At 42.2% G+C, this 19,137-nt stretch overlaps 2 protein-coding genes across 3 annotated transcripts in view; one reads left to right on the top strand and one right to left on the bottom strand.

The window, feature by feature from the left end:
• tspan33b (tetraspanin 33b) overlaps positions 1-5,049 on the top strand; it is a 44,472-nt gene extending 39,423 nt beyond the window's left edge. Inside the window, exon 8 of the mRNA XM_084060746.1 lies at positions 4,356-5,049. Within this exon, the coding sequence (XP_083916872.1) occupies positions 4,356-4,427 (72 nt within the window). The 3' untranslated portion in view covers positions 4,428-5,049. The remainder of the gene's footprint in view (positions 1-4,355) is intronic.
• Positions 5,050-5,172: 123 nt separating this feature from the next.
• ttc38 (tetratricopeptide repeat domain 38) overlaps positions 5,173-19,137 on the bottom strand; it is a 45,170-nt gene continuing 31,205 nt past the window's right edge. For both annotated transcript variants that reach the window (XM_084060744.1, XM_084060745.1), the window contains 4 exons: positions 17,712-17,883; positions 9,634-9,793; positions 8,439-8,512; positions 5,173-7,101 (listed from right to left, as the gene is read on the bottom strand). In XM_084060744.1, coding sequence (XP_083916870.1) covers positions 7,014-7,101; positions 8,439-8,512; positions 9,634-9,793; positions 17,712-17,883 — 494 coding nt within the window. In that variant the 3' untranslated portion in view covers positions 5,173-7,013. The remainder of the gene's footprint in view (positions 7,102-8,438; positions 8,513-9,633; positions 9,794-17,711; positions 17,884-19,137) is intronic.

Raw genomic sequence — 19,137 nt, 5'->3', positions numbered from 1 at the left:
TGGCTCCGTTAGTCCGTACATAACAGCTTCTCACACTAATTGGCTGCTGTGGACGGACAGCATTATAAAGAAAACATCACATGGATGCACCTGGGACGTATCATCAGTGTTGTAGCCTGGGGTCATCGGGTGTTTCGGGTCTCGCAACAACATACACCTTCGCCCAGGTGACCCAGGGGTTGATTAAGCCCCGACTTACGTCCCCAGGGACGTGCACAGATAGACTCAGGTGGTGCTACAGCACCTGCCCTTTGCCCTCTTGACCAGAAGTGCCCTTTTGAAAAAAGAAAAAAAAAAGTTTTTTTCTTTTTCAGTTTACAGCAGGGGTCTTCAACAGGGGGTCCGGGACCCCTAGGGTGTCCTCAGAGTTACTACAGGGGGTCCGCCAAATCTCTGAGATATGATTTTTCTTTTTAACATAACCACTCGAAACCTAGCATCCCTTTTCTGAGGAGAACTTTAGCCAAAAATAGCAGATCTACAAGCCCACAACGCCTCGCGCTGCGAGGCGTTATGGGCTTGTAGATCGGTATAATTTATACCGTATAATTTACTTGAGCACCTGCCCCTCAAAATGTCTATGCACGCCCCTGTACGTCCCAGTAGCTACCCACGGTCAGTCCTCTTAGGGAAAGACAGGGCCACTCAATCCGCTTCTCCGGAACTACTCTGCCGGGACCGGGGGGAGGCTCTGGCACGTGGAGGGACTAGGCTCTGTGGATGGCCTTCTGGCCAGGCTCCTCCTTCGTCTCACCAGGTCCAGGACCTGAGTGTTGCACCAGACTCCCCCCGATCCAAACATTTCCTTCTGGCGTGATGGCTTCTTGGGCCGTGGTGGTACTGTCTGCAGGCTCCACTTGCGGCTTGCTTGAGTGTGGACAGTAACTTATACAGTAAAAAAAAAATACATTATGAATCAAGCACTTGAGCCCCATTTCAAAAATAGTTAAAATAAGCAGATCTAAAAGGCAACAATTGTTGTGAGCCTGTATAGTCTGGTATTTTCATTTTTGAACATTTCTGTACTTAATGGGGGGGGGGGATTCTAAATTTCAATACAGTAAAGCATTGATATTGAAAAGAAAATACACTTTGTAATTTGTACCTTTGAATACTTAAGTATTTTTTTTAAAGTTTGACAGAGAAACCTTGTAGTTGAGTGATATTTGACCAAGAGTAGGCCTGATCTATACTTTGACTTGAGTCCACCACTGCAGAGGGTATAACCTTGACCCCATGACCTTCTAAGACTTCAGCACAGGCTTCAACACACTAATTGTCTGGTAAACCTTACAAGGTCAACATGGCCTTGAATCGCCACGGGGGTTACACACACACACACACACACACACACACTCACACACACACACACACACACACACACACACACACACACACACACACTCACACTCACATACACACACACAGAGGGTATAGAGTTACATTGCCTGCAGGGGAAAAAAAACATTCTCTCAACAACCACACTGCACACTGGGTCGATACGAGCTATCAGCGTGGAATCTCACCACTAGCGAGTGTGTAGAAGTCAACATATCGACGGGGCTCTCTAACCCCGCCAGGACACCTGACAGCGGTGTTTGTGTCAGAACAAGACGATTCGCTCGGATCTTTATATCAATCAGGACCTCGCCTCGAGCAAACCATCAAACACAAGCCTTCAAAAAAACAAACATCAAACGGATTTCGGACAACTCCCCAGCAACCAAACACGGCCCTTCCCTCCCTCTCTTCTCTTCTCTGATGAATCTCCAACCTTCAACTCTTGCACCCCGGCCCGTGATGTGTTGCGTTCTTTCACATCTCATCTCCGCTCCCTCAAATAAACCCTGTGTGCAGTCTACAGTGTAGCTCGTTCAACAATCCACGCACGCAGAGCGCCTAGGGGGGACGGGAATAACCCCGGCGCATTTGATTTAGGTTGATAGAAAATGTCAACTGCACATTTCATTAACCACAGTAAAGCCTGACGCCGCCCCCCGTTGTGGGCATGTCGTTTAAATACACGAAAATTCTGCAAAAAGAAAAGACGGCACTGTAAGATTTTGGTGAAAAGATAGTCATGCTGTGATGCATTGTGAACTTATACAGTAGATATAAGATAAGGCTATTTGTTTTAGCTATTTGTTGTACAACAAAAGTAAATATGGCTTTAGGTGATTAATTTATCGGACTGTACCTTTAGAGGGAAAGGGCATGTTACAGTAGGTGAACATTTGGGGGAAATATTGCGTCGCAATGTGATGCAATGCGGTGCAATGCGACTCATTGTGAGCTTGTATATCGGCTATTTTTGGCATACAGGGCTTATTAAACATCAGACAATGGTATATTGGTCGTAGGAATAGGAAGGAAATGTTCTGTGTTTTTTGAATAATATGGTACATAGTCGTACTGAGGGGACAGTATGTGAATTACCCATGAGCACATGAGTCAGAACAATGGTGTTAGCATTGGAAAGACTTGGAAAGCACAGCATGTCTGACGGGGGAGGGAGGGGGGGTCTCTCTCCTGAGAAGGCACGGTGTTCTTTTCACAACAAACTATTTTAGCATATCTTTGATGATGATCATAATATCACTTTTCTTTTTCCATCTGTTGAACAAGTCAAATGTCAGTGTAAGTAAACGCATGCTGACAAGCCATCTTAAAAGCTGCATGTTGCCACAACATGTTGGCGTTTGTTCACTGTAAGAAACACTAGAATATTGTCGCTTGTTGTTGGGTAGAAACCTTGTACTGTATATGTCCAAAACCGCTACTTTTCAGGAAATTGAAAAAAAGAACCTGTGTTCCAATGTAGTTATTAATTAACCACAAGCTCTTGTTAATGCGTTTCATTGGTTTAATATTTTATAAAAAACCCACAGACACGCTTAACCACTTTGACCCTCGCATCCCTATTTTAGGCATGCCATTATGGGTCAAAAAGAACAAGCTCACAATGCTACTTTAGCTACTTTTCCTCGACATTGTCATACAGTACGCATGAATATGACATTATGGAGAAAAAAAACACACATAAAAGATTAAACATGGAGATACAAGTTTTCTGTCCCGACAGTGAAGGATATGAAATCTGGATTCCTCCTGGCACAGAAACATTACATTATGAAACAGTTTCCCTACAGCTCAGATGATGCAATGTGAGCTCATGGTTCAAACAGACAGGACATTTCATCCCTCAGCTACGACTCTCTACGAAGCTCTGAGGAGCCTTGACATACATGTAGAGTACAGCACAGTACAGTACAGTTACACAGTGGCGTGCACAGACATTTTGAGGGGCAGGCGCTCAAGTAAATTATACTTTTTCTTTTTGTTTACTTGGTATGCTCTTTTTTCCCTCTACACCTATACCTCTTTGCCAAAAATAGCCGATCTACAAGCCCACAACGCCTCGCGCTGTGAGGCGTTGTGGGCTTGTAGATCTGCTATTTTTGGCTAAAGTTCTCCTCAGAAAAGGGATGCTAGGTTTCGAGTGGTTATGGTAAAAAGAAAAATCATATCACATAAAGATTTGGCCGGACCCCCTGTAGTAACTCTGAGGACCCCCTAGGGGTCCCGGACCCCCCGTTGAAGACCCCTGCTGTAAACTTTCAAAAGGGCACTTCTGGTCAAGAGGGCAAAGGGCAGGTGCTCTAGAACCACCTAGAGTCTATCTGTGCACGTCCCTGCAAACCTTTTCATGCCAAGGACCCCCAAATTGATAGGTATGTGGCCGCGGACCCCCACCTGAAAATGTATTGTGCCAGGGACCCCCAGAAGCAAAGATTTGTGTTAAAAATGTTTGAAAAAAAAAAAGATGAGAAGATTTGCACACATTTTCAAGATTTTTTGAAAATAGCAGATCTGGCACTATGTGCCACGTATGAGCCCCCCCCCCCAAAAAAAGAAATCATGTGGGGTCCCGAGCCACAGGTTGAGAACCACTGCGGTACAGTATACAGCACAGTTACAGTACAGGCTGTGCAGTGATAAAGGGTCTTCCATGTCTGTCTGGTTCTCAAACATTTTTCATGTCAAGAACCCCCTATTGATACGTAAATGGCCACGGACCCCCATTTAATACGATTCTGTGCCAGGAAGGAACTCCCATGAGAGGTGTGTGTAGTTAAAACATCTCTAAACTATTAAAAAAAAGAAATTACAATCTTTCAAGACCCCCCCGCCTCAAATTATTTTTCTAAATTTAAAAGAAAATGTGTAAATTTGTAAAAAAAAATAGCAGATCTAAAAGTTCACAACGAGTCTTATCGCAGTGCGCCGTGAACTTGTCGATCCCCACTGTGCGTTATGTAAACTAAAGTGGCTGTGTGTGTGTTTTTGTCCTCCAGATCGCAGGCATCGTGCTCTCCCAGATCCTCATCTCTCAGATCCAAGGTGAGATTAATTCCACCTTGTTGTGAGAGGAGGCAGACCACCACGGCGGGCGGAGAGAGAGAGAGAGAGAGAGAGAGAGAGAGAGGGTGGGACGGAGGGGGAAATCTGCACAAACCCCTGCTGACAACTGCATCTATAAGGACATCTTCGTTTGCTGTCGGTTGGAAACCTTGTATGTCCAAAGCCGTTTTTTTTGTGTGTATTATTTCACCCATTAAGACCGGGAACACATCTGTGTCATTTAACAATTTCTTTAGACTATTCAAAAACAGCAGATATACAAGCAAATAATCGTGAAAATGTGTTCAAATCTTTGAATATTATGTATACATTTTTAACTCAAATCTTTGCTTCTGGGGGTCCCCTGGAACAAAATATTTTCAGATGGGGGTCCGCGGCCAAATACATATCATTTTGGGAGGTCCTTGACGTGAACAAGTTTAAGAAGTTTTTTTTTTTAAACTTCTGACGACATTTAGACCAATCCCCTGAAGCAATAAGATTTGAATTACAAATGTTCGCTTAAAATAATTATACATATTCAAAGATTTGCACAAATAAAAAAAAATAGCCAAAGGAATCTAAAAATGACACAAATGCGTTCCCGGTCTTAATGGGTTAAAAAAACATTTTAAAATAGTGAAAATAGCCGATCTCCCAAGCTCACAACACGACGCGTTGTGAGCTTGGAGATCGGCTATTTTCACAACTTTTATGTGACACTCTTGTATGATGAACGTAAGACGTTAATTTACGGGGGGAAAAGTTGAAACATGGAGATATGAGGTTATCCTCCCGACAGCAACGTCTTATTTACCGCTGTAGAGCCGCAACTCACACCCATATCTCGATATCTGGCATTCTTTGTTGTGCTCTCGCCTGTAGGCAAAGCGATGTGTGGTCCGCTGCTTCACCGCGCACATCGTGAAGTAAAAAGCCTACCATTCACAAAGTGCAAAGTGTAATATTTATTGGATTGAAACATGCTTTTTTTTTGTACCGGTATTTGACATGAGGACTTTATCTCTGAAAGGTATTTATTTATATATTCTGATGTGATGTATCTTTTTTCCTAATAAAACACAAGGCCCCATAAAATACTGGTTTGTGATAACAGAAGTCATTGTGCAACACAAAAAAACACCCTTCCACACAACTGTAAGGGCGGGCAGAATTAAAACATTCCTAGCTATAGCCTAAACGTCCTGAGATAGCACAGTGAAATATGATTGTAGCCAATGGTGCTTATTCATTACAGACATAACATTAGCATCAGCGCAAAAACAACGACCTCGCATAAAGCAAACCATTCAGTACTATCTTTATGACTTATTTTCCAATTCAAATTCAGATCCGCGTTGGCCTTGAGAGAATTTGCAGCGTCATGCTAAAGTTGTTAGCGGCGCCACGGTTGTCACAGTGGTTCTGGGTTCCTTCTCAGACTATAGTCTCTGGAAACAGACTGTTGGCTCAGTTTTCAAATGCTTCCGCCATTCGTACAGAGCAACGCAAGCTCTGAAAATGCGAAGAAACCTACTGTAAATCTAATTAGTCAAAGCGTACAGTATATAACTTGCTGCTTAGCAGAAAGGGAAACTGAAAAGTGTGTCTTTAACAAAGGTTTTTAAACATATTTTCGAGGACGGAAATGACAAACGGATGACGGCTTCCGTTCGCCGCTTTCCAGAGGCGTATAGTTACAGAAGATTGTGGAATAGTTGCCTGGCTTGAGAGACTATTTACTCAAGACAAGACATTAAGGCCCGGTGGCAAGGCGATGATTTATGTAAATCAAATTAATCGAAGCGTATATATAACTCGCTGCTTAGCAGAAAGGGAAACTGAAAAGTATGTCTTTAACCCATTCAATCCGGGAACACATCTGTGTCATTATAGATTTCTTTGGCTATTCAAAAATAGCAGATATACAAGCTCATAGCGCGCCGCACCCAGTATGAGCTTGTAGATCTGATATTTTTTGAAAAATCGTGAAAATGTGTGCAAATCCTCGTATTGAATGGCTTAAGGTTTAAAACATATTTTTGAGGACAAACGGATGACAGACCGTTCGCTGCTCTCAAGACAGTAAGGCCCGCGGTAGCAAAGCGATGATTTCCAAAATCAAACAATATACGATTCAAACTGATATTGTACTTACAGATGTGCCACTTCAAAACTTCACATGTCCTGCCATCGCCAAGACAGTACATTTTCAGGGGATTCCCAGGGCAATAAGAGGGACAAAGAAGGGCATTTAAAATGCTGAATTATTTGATGATCACTGCTTTTATGATGCTAATTAATTTGAGCAACTGGTCAAATCACCTTTCGCCTCATAATGAGTCTGACACCTTCTTAAACACACATTCTTTTGTTCTCATGTATATGGATGTCTGTTGAAGGGAAAAATGGGGGGGTGTAGTGACAACTTCTTTTCAGGGGCAAAACAGTGCATTTTAAGGGCAGAAAAGGGAGGAAAAAAAATGCATTTTCAGGCCACTTTCAGGGAAAGAACAGTAACGTGTGAAGTTTTGAAGTGGCACATCTGTAGATTGTTTGGGGACAGTGAGTAGGGGGGGGGGTCACTGTGTGTGTGTGTGTGTGGCTATAGTCTAGTCATGGAGAGCGTGGGCTTTCTGGATGAGACGATCAGTCAGTGGGGAGCTACACCTCTGAGCATCACGCTCCACCAGAAGGCATCTGGAGGAACACAGTAAAACACAGAGGAGGGACAACATGGGTGAAGGCGTGTGGGCAGAAAGGCTATAAGCCTGATTTATACTAAAGCTGGCACACCAGTGCGCTGACAATGGCAGATCTACAAGCTCACAACGCGTGTGGGTGAAGACGTGTGAGCAGACAGGCTAAAGCCTGATTTATACTAGTTGGCACCAGTGGTGGAATAAGTACTCGAATTGCTTACTTAAGTAAAAGTATCATTACTGTAAAAAACTAAAATAAATTACTTGAGTAAAAGTACACATGTATTGGTATCTAAATGTACTTTAAGTACCAAAAGTAGAAATTACTCATTATGCAGAATGTCCCATTTCACAAGTTTTCAAATAAAATGTATAGAAATCTTTTCAAAATAGCAGATCTACAAGCTCACAATGCGTCGCATCACAACACATCGTGAGCTTGTAGCTCGGCTATTTTCAAATGGCTGAAATGTATATACAGTATGTATGTTTTGAAATAATCAAAATCTACAAAGTAACTAAAGTTTTCAAAGTGTAGTGGAGTAAAAGTATATTTGCATCCGAGATGTAGTGGAGTAGAAGTACAAGTACTGAAAATTGGAAATACTCCAGTAAAGTAAAACATACCTCAAAATTGTAAGTACAGTACTTAATGTAAATGTACTTAGTTACTTTACGCCACAGTGCGCTCAAAATAGCAGATCTACAAGCTCACGTTGGGAGCTTGTAGATCGGCTATTTTCAGCTCACAACACTGCAGTGTGACTACAGCATAGCATAAATCAGGCGTAATGTGATCAATAATTAAGGCACTGTCGATACTGCACAGCCAGGAAAATGTATCATATACGTCTATTTACATTCATTTATAAATAAATAAATACAAAATATATATAATTAATGTGTTGCATACTGCTCATAGGTTATTATGTTGAAGCAACACTTCAAAAAATGACAGCTAGCTAGCATAATTGGCACATATAGAGCAGCTATTGAACGAAGTTTGAAAAGTTAGTCAATTAAAATCTTAACTCATTCAGTGCCAAACTTATTTCTGGCTTTATCACCCCTGTGCCAAGGCCAAAAATACATTGTAAAAACAAAAGTGCTTAGGAGCCGAGATACAGCCTTTTTCAGTAAGAAGTTAAACAAGAAGTGAATGGAGCAGCAAATCTTCAAATCATGATATCTTGGGTTTTGAACATTTAAAAAAAAAATAATAATAATAATTTAAAAAAAGAAATAATAATATATATATATATTTTTTTAAGACGTCAGCGACGTCATTGGCACTCTGGGCTTATGAAAAACGTGACGTCGGCGACAATCGTTTACCTAGCCAGCTTCTGGTGGTGGCTCTTGTCCGACTTCATGGCCGCATGAATAAGTAATTGATTGAAGACGTCCCTCTGCAACAACAACAAAAAAAACACACACACAAGCGCAACGGAGGCATTTGTTAAAACAAAAAAAAACACTCAAAACCTCCGCCAACAAACACGCTAAGGCTAGATACACTCTGGCCCCCTTTTTTTTGAGTGTTGCTACTGTATGTACATACACACTGTGGGGGCACCTAGGGGAATTGTTTCCTGAACACACAATGCACAAGGTTTCCATCAGCATCCAACACAGACATCCATTATTCATCTCTCGGTTGCATTCCCACGCGTGCCGGGGGGGGGGGGGGGGGGGGCGGGGGAGGGGGGGGGTTGTTAGTATGCAGTGTATTCTTCACTTCTGGCCACTGTCCGAGCCAGCTCCAAGTGTCCTAGTTTCAACAACGGGGACGACGGTCGGGTGGGTTTCAGCGAGAGATCACAGAATTAGCTCACTGTAACAAATCTCTAGGGCTTTAGCCGGGGGTGTAATTGCAGGGGCTTTACTGGAGCAGACTTTGCTTTGGTTTCATTTTCAGTTTCACTGCTAAAGAGCAGCGGTGGAAAAAAGTACTCGCATTTTTTTACTTAAGTAAAAGGATCAATACTGCAATGTAGAAGTACTCTGTTACAAGTGAAAGTCCGGAATGAAAAATGTACTTGAGTAAAAGTGCAAAAGTATTGGTATCAAAATGTACTTAAAGTACCAAAAGTAGAACATATTTATTATGCAGAAAGTCCCATTTCACGAGTTCAAAATGTATAAAAAATATTTTGAAAATAGCAGATCTACAAGCTCACAATGTGTCGCATCGCGACACATTGTGAGCTTGTAGATCGGCTATTTTCAAATGGCCGAAATGTATGTAGGGCTGAAGTGGGTAATGTAAGATTTTTGTAATATAGTAACTAAACATTTTCAAATAATTGTAGTGGATTAAAAATATTTGCCTCTGAGATGTAGTGGAGTATAAAAGTAAAAGTACTGAAAACTAGAAATACTCCAGTAAAGTAAAAACACCTCAAAATTGTACTTAAGTACAGTACTTGAATACATGTACTTAGTTACTTTCCACCACTGCTAAAGAGTGCAAAAGAAGAGTTTTATAGTCACACCACCACCGCCGCCGCCGTTGCCGTGGGGATCTCACCTGGGCGTCGCTGCCCCCTATCTGGGACATGCTGTAGCGCACGGGGTAAAGCAGCTCCACGGCGCGGCTGTAGTTCCCTTGGTGGTATTCCACCAGGGCCTGGCACATGGGCAGACCCAGGGCCTCCGCAAGCTGGTGCTGATAGTTGTCCCCAGGCTCACTGTGATGATGAAGTACAGTAGAAAAATGAGGGAAAAAAACGATGAAAAAGATTGTTTTTTTTTCTGGCCATGAAAGCACAATTACATGAAAGTCAGGCGGTCGGCCATAGCAGAATGGTTAAAAGAGAGAGAAGACCGCTTAGGAGGCATAAGGTCCTATAGGTTCAATCAAAATGTCACTAATTACTCACTAAGAACTCACTAATTAGTGTCTTGAGCAGAGAAGCCCCACCCCCCTCTCTCTCTCTCTTTCCTGTTCCTCGGTATGAATGAGTGCCTTTAGTTACTGTCTGTCTTTGCCTGTTCATTTTGTTTTGTTTTGATACGCCTTGCATTTAAACATGTATGTGTGTTATCTGGTTACTGCGAAATATGGAGATATGAGGTTGAAAGGAAAGGAAAAACGATGAAAAAGATTGTTTTTCTGGCATGAAAGCAACATTACATGAAAGTCAGGCAGCGGGCCATAGCGGAATGGGTAAGAGAGAGAGACCGCCTAGGAGGCGTAAGGTCCTAGCCTAGGTTCAGTCAAAATGTCATGTCAAACACTTTAAAATAGTGAAAATAGCAGCTCACAACGCGTCGCCATGTGAGCCTGGATATCTGCTATTTTCACTACTTTTGTGTGACACTGTTTTACGAAGTTTTCCGCCAACATCTTATTTAATTGCTTTGACAATTCTGGTTAGACAAGATTCAAATGACCATAACTTCTTCAAATATCTTCCTGGTTAGACAAGACTCAAATGACCATAACTTCTTCAAATATGTTCCTGGTTAGACAAGACTCAAATGACCATAACTTCTTCAAATATGTTCCTGGTTAGACAAGACTCAAATGACCATAACTTCTTCAAATATGTTCCTGGTAAGACGAGACTCAAATGACCATAGCTTCTTCAAATATTTTCCAATTTCAATAAGCAACACATCATTCGATTTGAAAGCTTGCATTCTGTACTTTCATAATCTGTAAAAAAAAAAAACGGAAAAATGACCATGGCCCCCTTGCGGCACAAAGCATTGCACCCAGTCACATATGAGTTTGAAAGGAAAGGAAAAACGATGAAAAAGACAGCTTTTCTGGCATGAAAGTAACATTACATGAAAGTCAGGCGGCGGGCCATAGCGGAATGGGTAATTGAGAGACCGCCTGGGGAGCGTAAGGTCCCGGGTTCAGTCAAAAATGTCATCCATGCTCACTCAGCACTGGACTAATCAGAGTCTGGACTCATTTGAAGATGGTTCAGAATTCAGAATCTCAACACAAGACACTGGTGTGGAAAAAACCTCAACAGAAAAAGAAGGCAGAGGAGAAGACAGTGAAATCAGCCAGGGCCGTGTTATATGGACGGGTCATTAAGGTCACACTGTGGCCTCAGGGATATAATCTTTGAGGTGCAGGAGGTCAAACTGAGGGGTCACGACGGCCGTGATCTTCTTGACCTTCCGCGAAATTCCTGCCCTGTGTGTAAAGAGATTCACAGAAAAACTCTACCGCTGCATGCATGATTATCAATTACCATCCAGCATTCAGTCATGAGGTTCACTTTCACTTCACCAGGAATATCCTGGTTGTGCAGCCTGATCTGATGCAAATGGTAAATGGTGCATTTATATATAGCGCTTTTATCCAAAGCGCTTTACATAGATTGTGCATTACATTCACCCATTCACACACGCATTCACACACCAATGGTGGAGGAAACCATGCAAGGCACCAAACTGCTCATCGGGAGCAATTAGGGGTTCAGTGTCTTGCTCAAGGGACACTTCGACACTAACTCTGGGGGGGGCCCGGGATCGAACTGGGAATGTTGCGGTTCCCATCCGGCCACTATACCCCTGAGCCACTGCCACTGTGAGCTGTGGTTGGTTGACGTTTGAGAGCATACATACTGTACATACAGACAGACCCTGTTAGAGACACAAAAACTGTACTTTCTGAACGAATTATAGCACTTTCTTTTTTTTTTTACAATATTATGCATCGCCCGGCATTTGGAGTAAACCGAGAATCAGAAAGTTGTGTGTTGTGTGTAATCAGAAAGTGTAAGGAACAAGGTAAGGGAGTGTAATATTAACACTGATGGGAAAAATCTAAATCTTTAATAGGGGTGGCATATATGTAGATTGACCTAGTTATGTATTTAGGCTCTAAGGATTTACGTTCTCATCCTAATGACGTGACAATTATTATGAAAGGTTGCTGGGGGCACCGACCTAGGTGCTTAAATAATTCAAGAGGACAGCAGGGAATCTTCAGGAGGATTCATGGAATGAGGATTCATGGAATGAGGACGTGGGTGAGCGCTAAAGGAATGATCTAAGATTCACGGAGAAAACCTAATTGTTTTGAAACTTTTCAGACAGTGTGGACACATGTTTCAGAAAGATAGATTTAATACTGGTTAGAATGAGTCTGATATTATAAAGTGAAAGAGTTATTTCAACAGTCAAATAAACTTTTTTTTCCCATGAATGTCAAATGAGACTGTGTGACCTGGATTTCAAAGTACTGTAGGGAGTCAGGGCATCAGGAAAACAATTTTGAAAACCCAAATCTAATTATATTTAAACGTTTTTTAGGCATGGACCTTAGAAAACACAATTTAAGTTTTCTTTTTTTTTTATGACGTTCTGGTCACCCTGCAGAGAACAGAAGTAGTGAACATTTCAGAATGTTATAAAAAAGTGGCTGATGTCTTTGAGATTGACCACTTTTTAAAACATAATCTTCTTTAATGGGAATTGCGATGCTCTGTAAGCCAATCCAGAAACAGCAGATACTGCACGAGAAAATGGCCAGTGAAAGTAGTTCTGTCATCTGTCATAATCTTTTTTGTGCGCGTCACTTTGAGGCGTATGATGTATTTCGTTGCTCTCGAGCAGAAACCTTGTATCTCCATGTAAATGTTTTCTATTTTTCTTTATTAACCCATTCAAACCGGGAACGCATCTGTGTAACCACTTTATGCATATTTTATACTTTGGCTATTCAAAAATAGCAGATATACAAGCTCATAGAGCGGCACCGAGCTATGAGCTTGTAGATCTGCTATTTTTGAAAAATCTTGACCATTTGTGCAAATATTTGATTTCTTTTTTTTAAAGGGAACATTTGTAACTTAAATCTTTGCTTCTGGGTCAAGGACGTTTTTCAGAAAACTGTTAGGATTTAGAAGACATTTGTAGAATCCCCAGAGGCAAAGATTTGAGTTACAAATTCAAAGATTCGCACAAATCTTCACGATTTAAAAAAATAATAATAGCAGATCTATGGCGCGCTACAAGCTTGTAGATCTGCTATTTTTCAATAGCCAAAGACATCTATAAATGACACAGATTATTTCCCGGTCTAAATGGGTTAATGCCCTACTTCATCATACAAGAGTGTCACACAAAAGAAGTCGCGACGCGTTGTGAGCTTGTAGATCGGCTATTTTCACTATTTATTACTTATTTTTTAAACGGTTATAAAAAAGGAACGGTTTAGGAGATACAAGGTTTCCACCCGACAGTGCCGATTTGAGAAAGAATCTTTTTTGCAGCCAGACGCCAGTTTTCATCCCGTTTCAGGCCGTCAATCTCAGATCTGAACTGGCCTTTCAGATGAAATACCAAAAACTGTGTTTAATCATTCGGAACATTTTCGGCTTTAGTTTCGTCTTCGACTCAATTAAACCGTTTCTATGAATCATAATAACGTCAATTATGAGGTTCAGAAGGGTGTTACAGTAATAACTGGGCTGCGTCGCGCTGTCAAAGACGTGATAATCTGAGTGGGATCCTTATCCCGCTCAGATAAGCCCAAAAGAGCCCAAACGACTTATAAAGTTGTACAGCTTTCCCGCGGCTTGACTCTGCAGGAGTCTAGCTATAGCGCGCGCGCGTGCGCGCGTGCGTGCGTGCGTGCGTGCGTGCGTGCGTGTGTGTGTGTGTGGCCAGTAGACCACACATAAGTACATGAACCACTAATACTTATTGAAATATTTCACTTTATTTTTATAAAGTCGACATGTCTCTGAACAAGCTGAAGCCTTGCCCAAATTTGGAGTCATACAGTAGATACATCATCGATGACGTCACAGGCTGGTTTTTGCATTAGCCTGTGTCATGGGTCTTCAACAGGTCCGGGACCCCTAGCATCCCTATTCTGGGGGGAACATTGGCCAGAAATAGCAGATCTACAAGCTCACAACCGTCTATTTTAGGTGAAGAGGTGGGGTTTAAAGGGAATATATGAGCAGACCAAGTACACAGCCAAAGCTCAAGTTTACCAAGTATTGAGGGTAAAAGTGGTTTAATTAATCCAACATATTAATAGATTTATTTTTTGTGTAAACAAACAAATAACAAAAAACATTGAAGACCCTATGGCCTATTGGTCAATGACTTTTAATGCCTCACGCACCAGCAGAAAACAAGAGACTGCATCCCACGGTGGCTAAATCAGGATTATGCAAAAACTCTGCAAACACACTAAACCGTGGAGAGAATATGTAAAAACATGCTGCGTGTGGAAAATGAGTGATGCAATTAAATTAATGCAACACTTCACCGCCTCGAAGTCTGACTTTTCACTCTTGGCGAAAGCAAAAATGGGTGTAAAGGAGAAAAAAAGGGTCAATTTTCACACACTCCGCATTGCATTAGATTAACTCAGAATTGTGCTGTGTTTAAACCATTAATACCTGGAACGCATCTATGTCACTTTAGATTTCTTTGGCTATTCAAAAATAGCAGATATACAAGCTCATAGCGCAGCACCGAGTGCCGCGCTATGAGCTTGTAGATCTGCTATTTTTGAAAAATCGTAAAAAAATATTTTTTATATTTTTTTCAAAAATCTGCTAGGATTTAGAAAACATTTTAACACTTACTCTGCCAGAATTATTTCAGATTTTTTGCTGTTTTCTGCCAGAGATTTTTCATTGAAAAAACAAAAGTACTCAGGAGCTTTTTTTTTAAGTTAACAAGGAAGTGGATAGGAGTCTAGATCTTCGAAAAATCTCCTTGGCCTTTGGGTCAAATTAAAAAAACAAAAAAAAAAAACAAAACGCATTTATGCGTTATTGGCAGGCAAGTGATGGATTCAATAGAACGCATATATGCGTTATTGGCAGGAAATTAGTTAAGAATCGAACTCAGGCGTTAATGGGTTAAAGAGCTCTGTTCGCCTCAGAGGTTGCATCAGTCCCCTGAACCCTGGTCTGGTGACTCCCTCCCTCCCTCCCTCTCCCTCCCTTTGGAAAAATGACATAACGATGACAAACATGACATGTTCCTCAGCAGCGAGGCTTTTAAAAACGCGGTGGGTATTCCCTCGGTGGCCCTAGTGCAGGCTGGGGGGGACAGACTGCCTGTGGCCAGGGCAGGGCGCGACACCAGACCGCTCATCATCACAGCCACACAACACACACACACACACACACACACACACACACACACACACACACACACACACACACACACACACACACACACACACACACACACACACACACACACACACACACACACACACACACACACACACACACACACACACACACACACACACACACGTCTCTGCGCCAGCCTCAGCCCAACCAACGCCTGTCAGGGGACTGCAGACGCTGTGGCCTCGGTGACGCATCGCAGCTCCATGTTCTTTCTGCTTTTTTTCAAAGTCACTGTCCTCGCCTCTGCCTTGGTTTTTCATTTTTATGATTATTTCATACGTAATAATGTCGCTGCTGCTGGACAGAAACCTTGTATCTAGTTTTTTTTTAACCCATTAAAGACCTGAGGCAATTCTTAAAAATCCTAACAGTTTTTTGAAAAGAAATCGCAAAAAATATTTTTCAAGATTTTTCAAAAAATAGCAGATCTACAAGCTCATAGCGCGGCACTCGGTGCCGCGCTATGAGCTTGTATAACTGCTATTTTTGAATAGCCAAAGAGATCTAAAGTGACACAGATGCGTTCCAGGTGTTAATGGGTTCAAGTTTTCTTTTTATACCACGATTTTTGTAACCCTTTTTTTTTCACCCAGTGCCAATGACTGTAAGCTGTAATCCTGGGCGCTACTCTCCCTCTGCCAGCCTGAGGAGAGCCCCAAACTGAGCTCATGCTTCCTTCAATGCATGATGAGTGAGCAGGCCGCTTCTTATCACCTGACAGGGCGGAGTTTCCCCGATAGGACGTAGCGTGTGGAAGGAACACGTTATTCAAACCAGTTCCTTCCAGCTGACCAGGCAGTTGGAGGAGGCAGTATAGAGACCAGAATTACTGCAGGGGACACGGGGAGAACATGCAAACTCCACACAGAAAAGCCCTTTGGCCAACCCCACCTAGGGTATGAGCACTGATGACGCGGAGGAGAGGAAGACACGCCCCCAGCGCCCACAGCATCCACCGCGGGAATCAAACCCAGAAGCTTCTAGCTGTGAGGCGACAGCGCTACTGACTGCGCCACCGCGCCCCCAAAGTGTTTTCTTTTTCATAAAATAATGCCCTACTTCCTCATAAAAACAGTGGCGTGCAAAAGTGGAAAAAATAGCCGATCTACAAGCGTTGTGTGCTTGTAGATCGGCTGTTTTTGAAAAAAGTTTTAAAGTGAACTCTTTGACTTTGATTTATTTATTTATGTATATCTTGGCAGTCAAAGAGGTTAAGTGTGTCTGTGGGCTTTATACATATTTAACCATTGAACATATTAAGAAGAGCTTGTGATTAAATAATGACTACATTGGATCCATTGGAACACAGTTTTCTTTTTTCTTATTTCCTGAAAAGTTACCGTTTTGGACGTACAAGGTTTTGTACCCCACAGTGACGATACGGCCTTACGTAATGCAAGCCCGAGTGTCTGTCGAGGTGTGTGTGTGTGGTGAGAGAGACACAAGAAACGCTCTGTGTGCAGGGACGTGCACAGATAGACTCTAGGTGGTGCTAGAGCACCTGCCCTTTGCCCTCTTGACCAGAAGTGCCCTTTTGAAAAAAAAGGAGGGGAAAAAAGTTGTTTTTTACCAGTTTACAGCAGGGGTCTTCAACAGGGGGTCCTCAGAGTTACTACAGGGGGTCCGCCAAATCTTTATGTGATATGATTTTTCTTTCTACCATAACCACTCGAAACCTAGCATCCCTTTTCTGAGGAGAACTTTAGCCGAAAATAGCCGATCTACAAGCCGGTCTCCGAGGCGTTGTGGGAGACCGGCTTGTAGATCGGCTATTTTCGGCAAAGGTGTAGAGGGAAAAAAGAGCAGACCAAGTAAACCAAAAAAAGTATAATCTTAAACACAATTTTATACAATATAGAGGGGTCCCTGCTTCATCTCTCTCTCAGCTAGGGGATCCTCGGCCTGAAAACGTTGAAGACCCCTGGTTTACAGTATGTAGCCCATGGTGACATCGATCAATTCTGGATTAAAAGCTTCTAATATATTAACAATTCCCCCAAATGTGCGTTGCAATTCTCTTCTATAAATCTCACACTACTAAGGCAGCCGGCGGTTCCACGCGCCGCGCAAGGTACCCTTTTTTTTTTTACTTGAGCACCTGCCCCTCAATATGTCTGTGCACGCCACTGTCTGTGTGTGTGGGTGTGTGTGTGTGTGTGTGTGTGTGTGTGTGTGTGTGTGTGTGTGTGTGTGTGTCTGTGTGTGTCTGTGTGTGTGTGTGTGTGTGTGTGTGTGTGTGTGTGTGTGTGTGTGTGTGTGTGTGTGTGTCTGTGTGTGTGTGTCTGTGTGTGTGGGTGTGTGTGTGTGTGTGTGTGTGTGTGTGTGTGTGTGTGTGTGTGTGTGTGTGTGTCTGTGTGTGTCTGTGTGTGTCTGTGTGTGTGTGTGTGTGTGTGTGTGTGTGTGTGTGTGTCTGTGTGTGTCTGTGTGTGTGTGTGTGTGTGTGTGTGGGGGGGGGGGGGGGGGGGGGATTTACCTCGCCGCCTGGCGGAGGCCGTCCAGCAGACGGCCAGCGCCCGCAGCGCCCGCCTCCTTGGCGCCCAGAGACGCCATGAGGAAGTGGACGTCGTTAAAGATGGTCACGTGGTCGTCCGTGTGGGGCAGCGTGACCTGCAGCAGCTCCCGCCAGCGGTCCTTCACGCACGCGCCTGGCGGACGCGCACGCACGCACGCACGCACGCACGCACGCACGCACACACACACACACACACACACACACACACACACACACACACACACACACACACACACACACACACACACACACACACACACACACACACACACAGAATCAGTGGTGGAAAAAGTACTCAAATTCTTTACTTAAGTAAAAGTACCATTACTCCAATATAAAAATACTCTGTTACAAGTAAAAGTCCAGAATAAAAAAAATACTTGAGTAAAAGTACAAAAGTATTGGCATCAAAATGTACTTAAAGTACCAAAAGTAAAAGTACTAAATATTTGAAAATAGCCGATCTACAAGCTCACAACGCGCCGCGATGCGACGCGTTGTGAGCTTGTAGATCTGCTATTTTCAAATAGCCAAGGTATAAAATAGGGCTGAAGTGGTATGTTTCATAATATCATAGTTTATATCTGAAAAGTAACTAGTAACTAAAGTTTTCAAGTAAATGTAGTGTAGTAAAAGCACAATATTTGCCTCTGAGATGTAGTGGAGTAGAAGTAAAAGTATTGGAAATTGGAAATACTCAAGTAAAGTACAAATACCTCAAAATTGTACTTAAAGGACAACTTTAGTTTTTTACAACCAAGGTTTAAGTTTTAGATTGTAATTAAAGTAAATAAAATATGAGTGTTAACATTTTTAAATTTACTTCTTTCTATAGTTTTAGCAATTTTCGCGATCTTTTTCACAGTGGGCGGGGGCATTCTGTCCGGTGGCTAAATATGTCTTTTTTTACACAATAACCCGGTGTTTTCTTTATTATTATTTACAGTAGCTCTTCTAGCCCCCAATAACTCACATCTGGCCATCAAAGACCACAGGACCTTTTTTATTGTGTAAAAAAGGCATATTTAGCCACCGGACAGAATGCCCCCGCCCACTGTAAAAAATATCGCAAAAATTGCCAAAACTGTAGAAAGCAGTACATGAAAAAAAAATAACACTCACCTTTTATTTACTTTAATTACAAGCTAAAATATAAACCTTGGTTGTAAAAAGCTAAAGTTGTCCTTTAAGTACAGCACTTAAGTACATGTATTTAGTTACTTTCCACCACTGACGCACACACACACACAGAATGCAGGTGCATGCAGTAAGGGCTTTACAAAAAGAGTTTTCCGTTTTTTTCTTTTGGCAATTCCGACTTTCTAGGTCAAAATTATGATTCTTTTAAATAATGTATTCAGAACTGTGTGAGAAAGGAAAAAGATAA

Source organism: Gymnoscopelus microlampas (assembly GCF_963454915.1).
Source record: "Gymnoscopelus microlampas genome assembly, chromosome: 6".
Classification (NCBI taxonomy): domain Eukaryota; kingdom Metazoa; phylum Chordata; class Actinopteri; order Myctophiformes; family Myctophidae; genus Gymnoscopelus; species Gymnoscopelus microlampas.
This window is presented reverse-complemented; position numbering and strand designations above follow the sequence as displayed.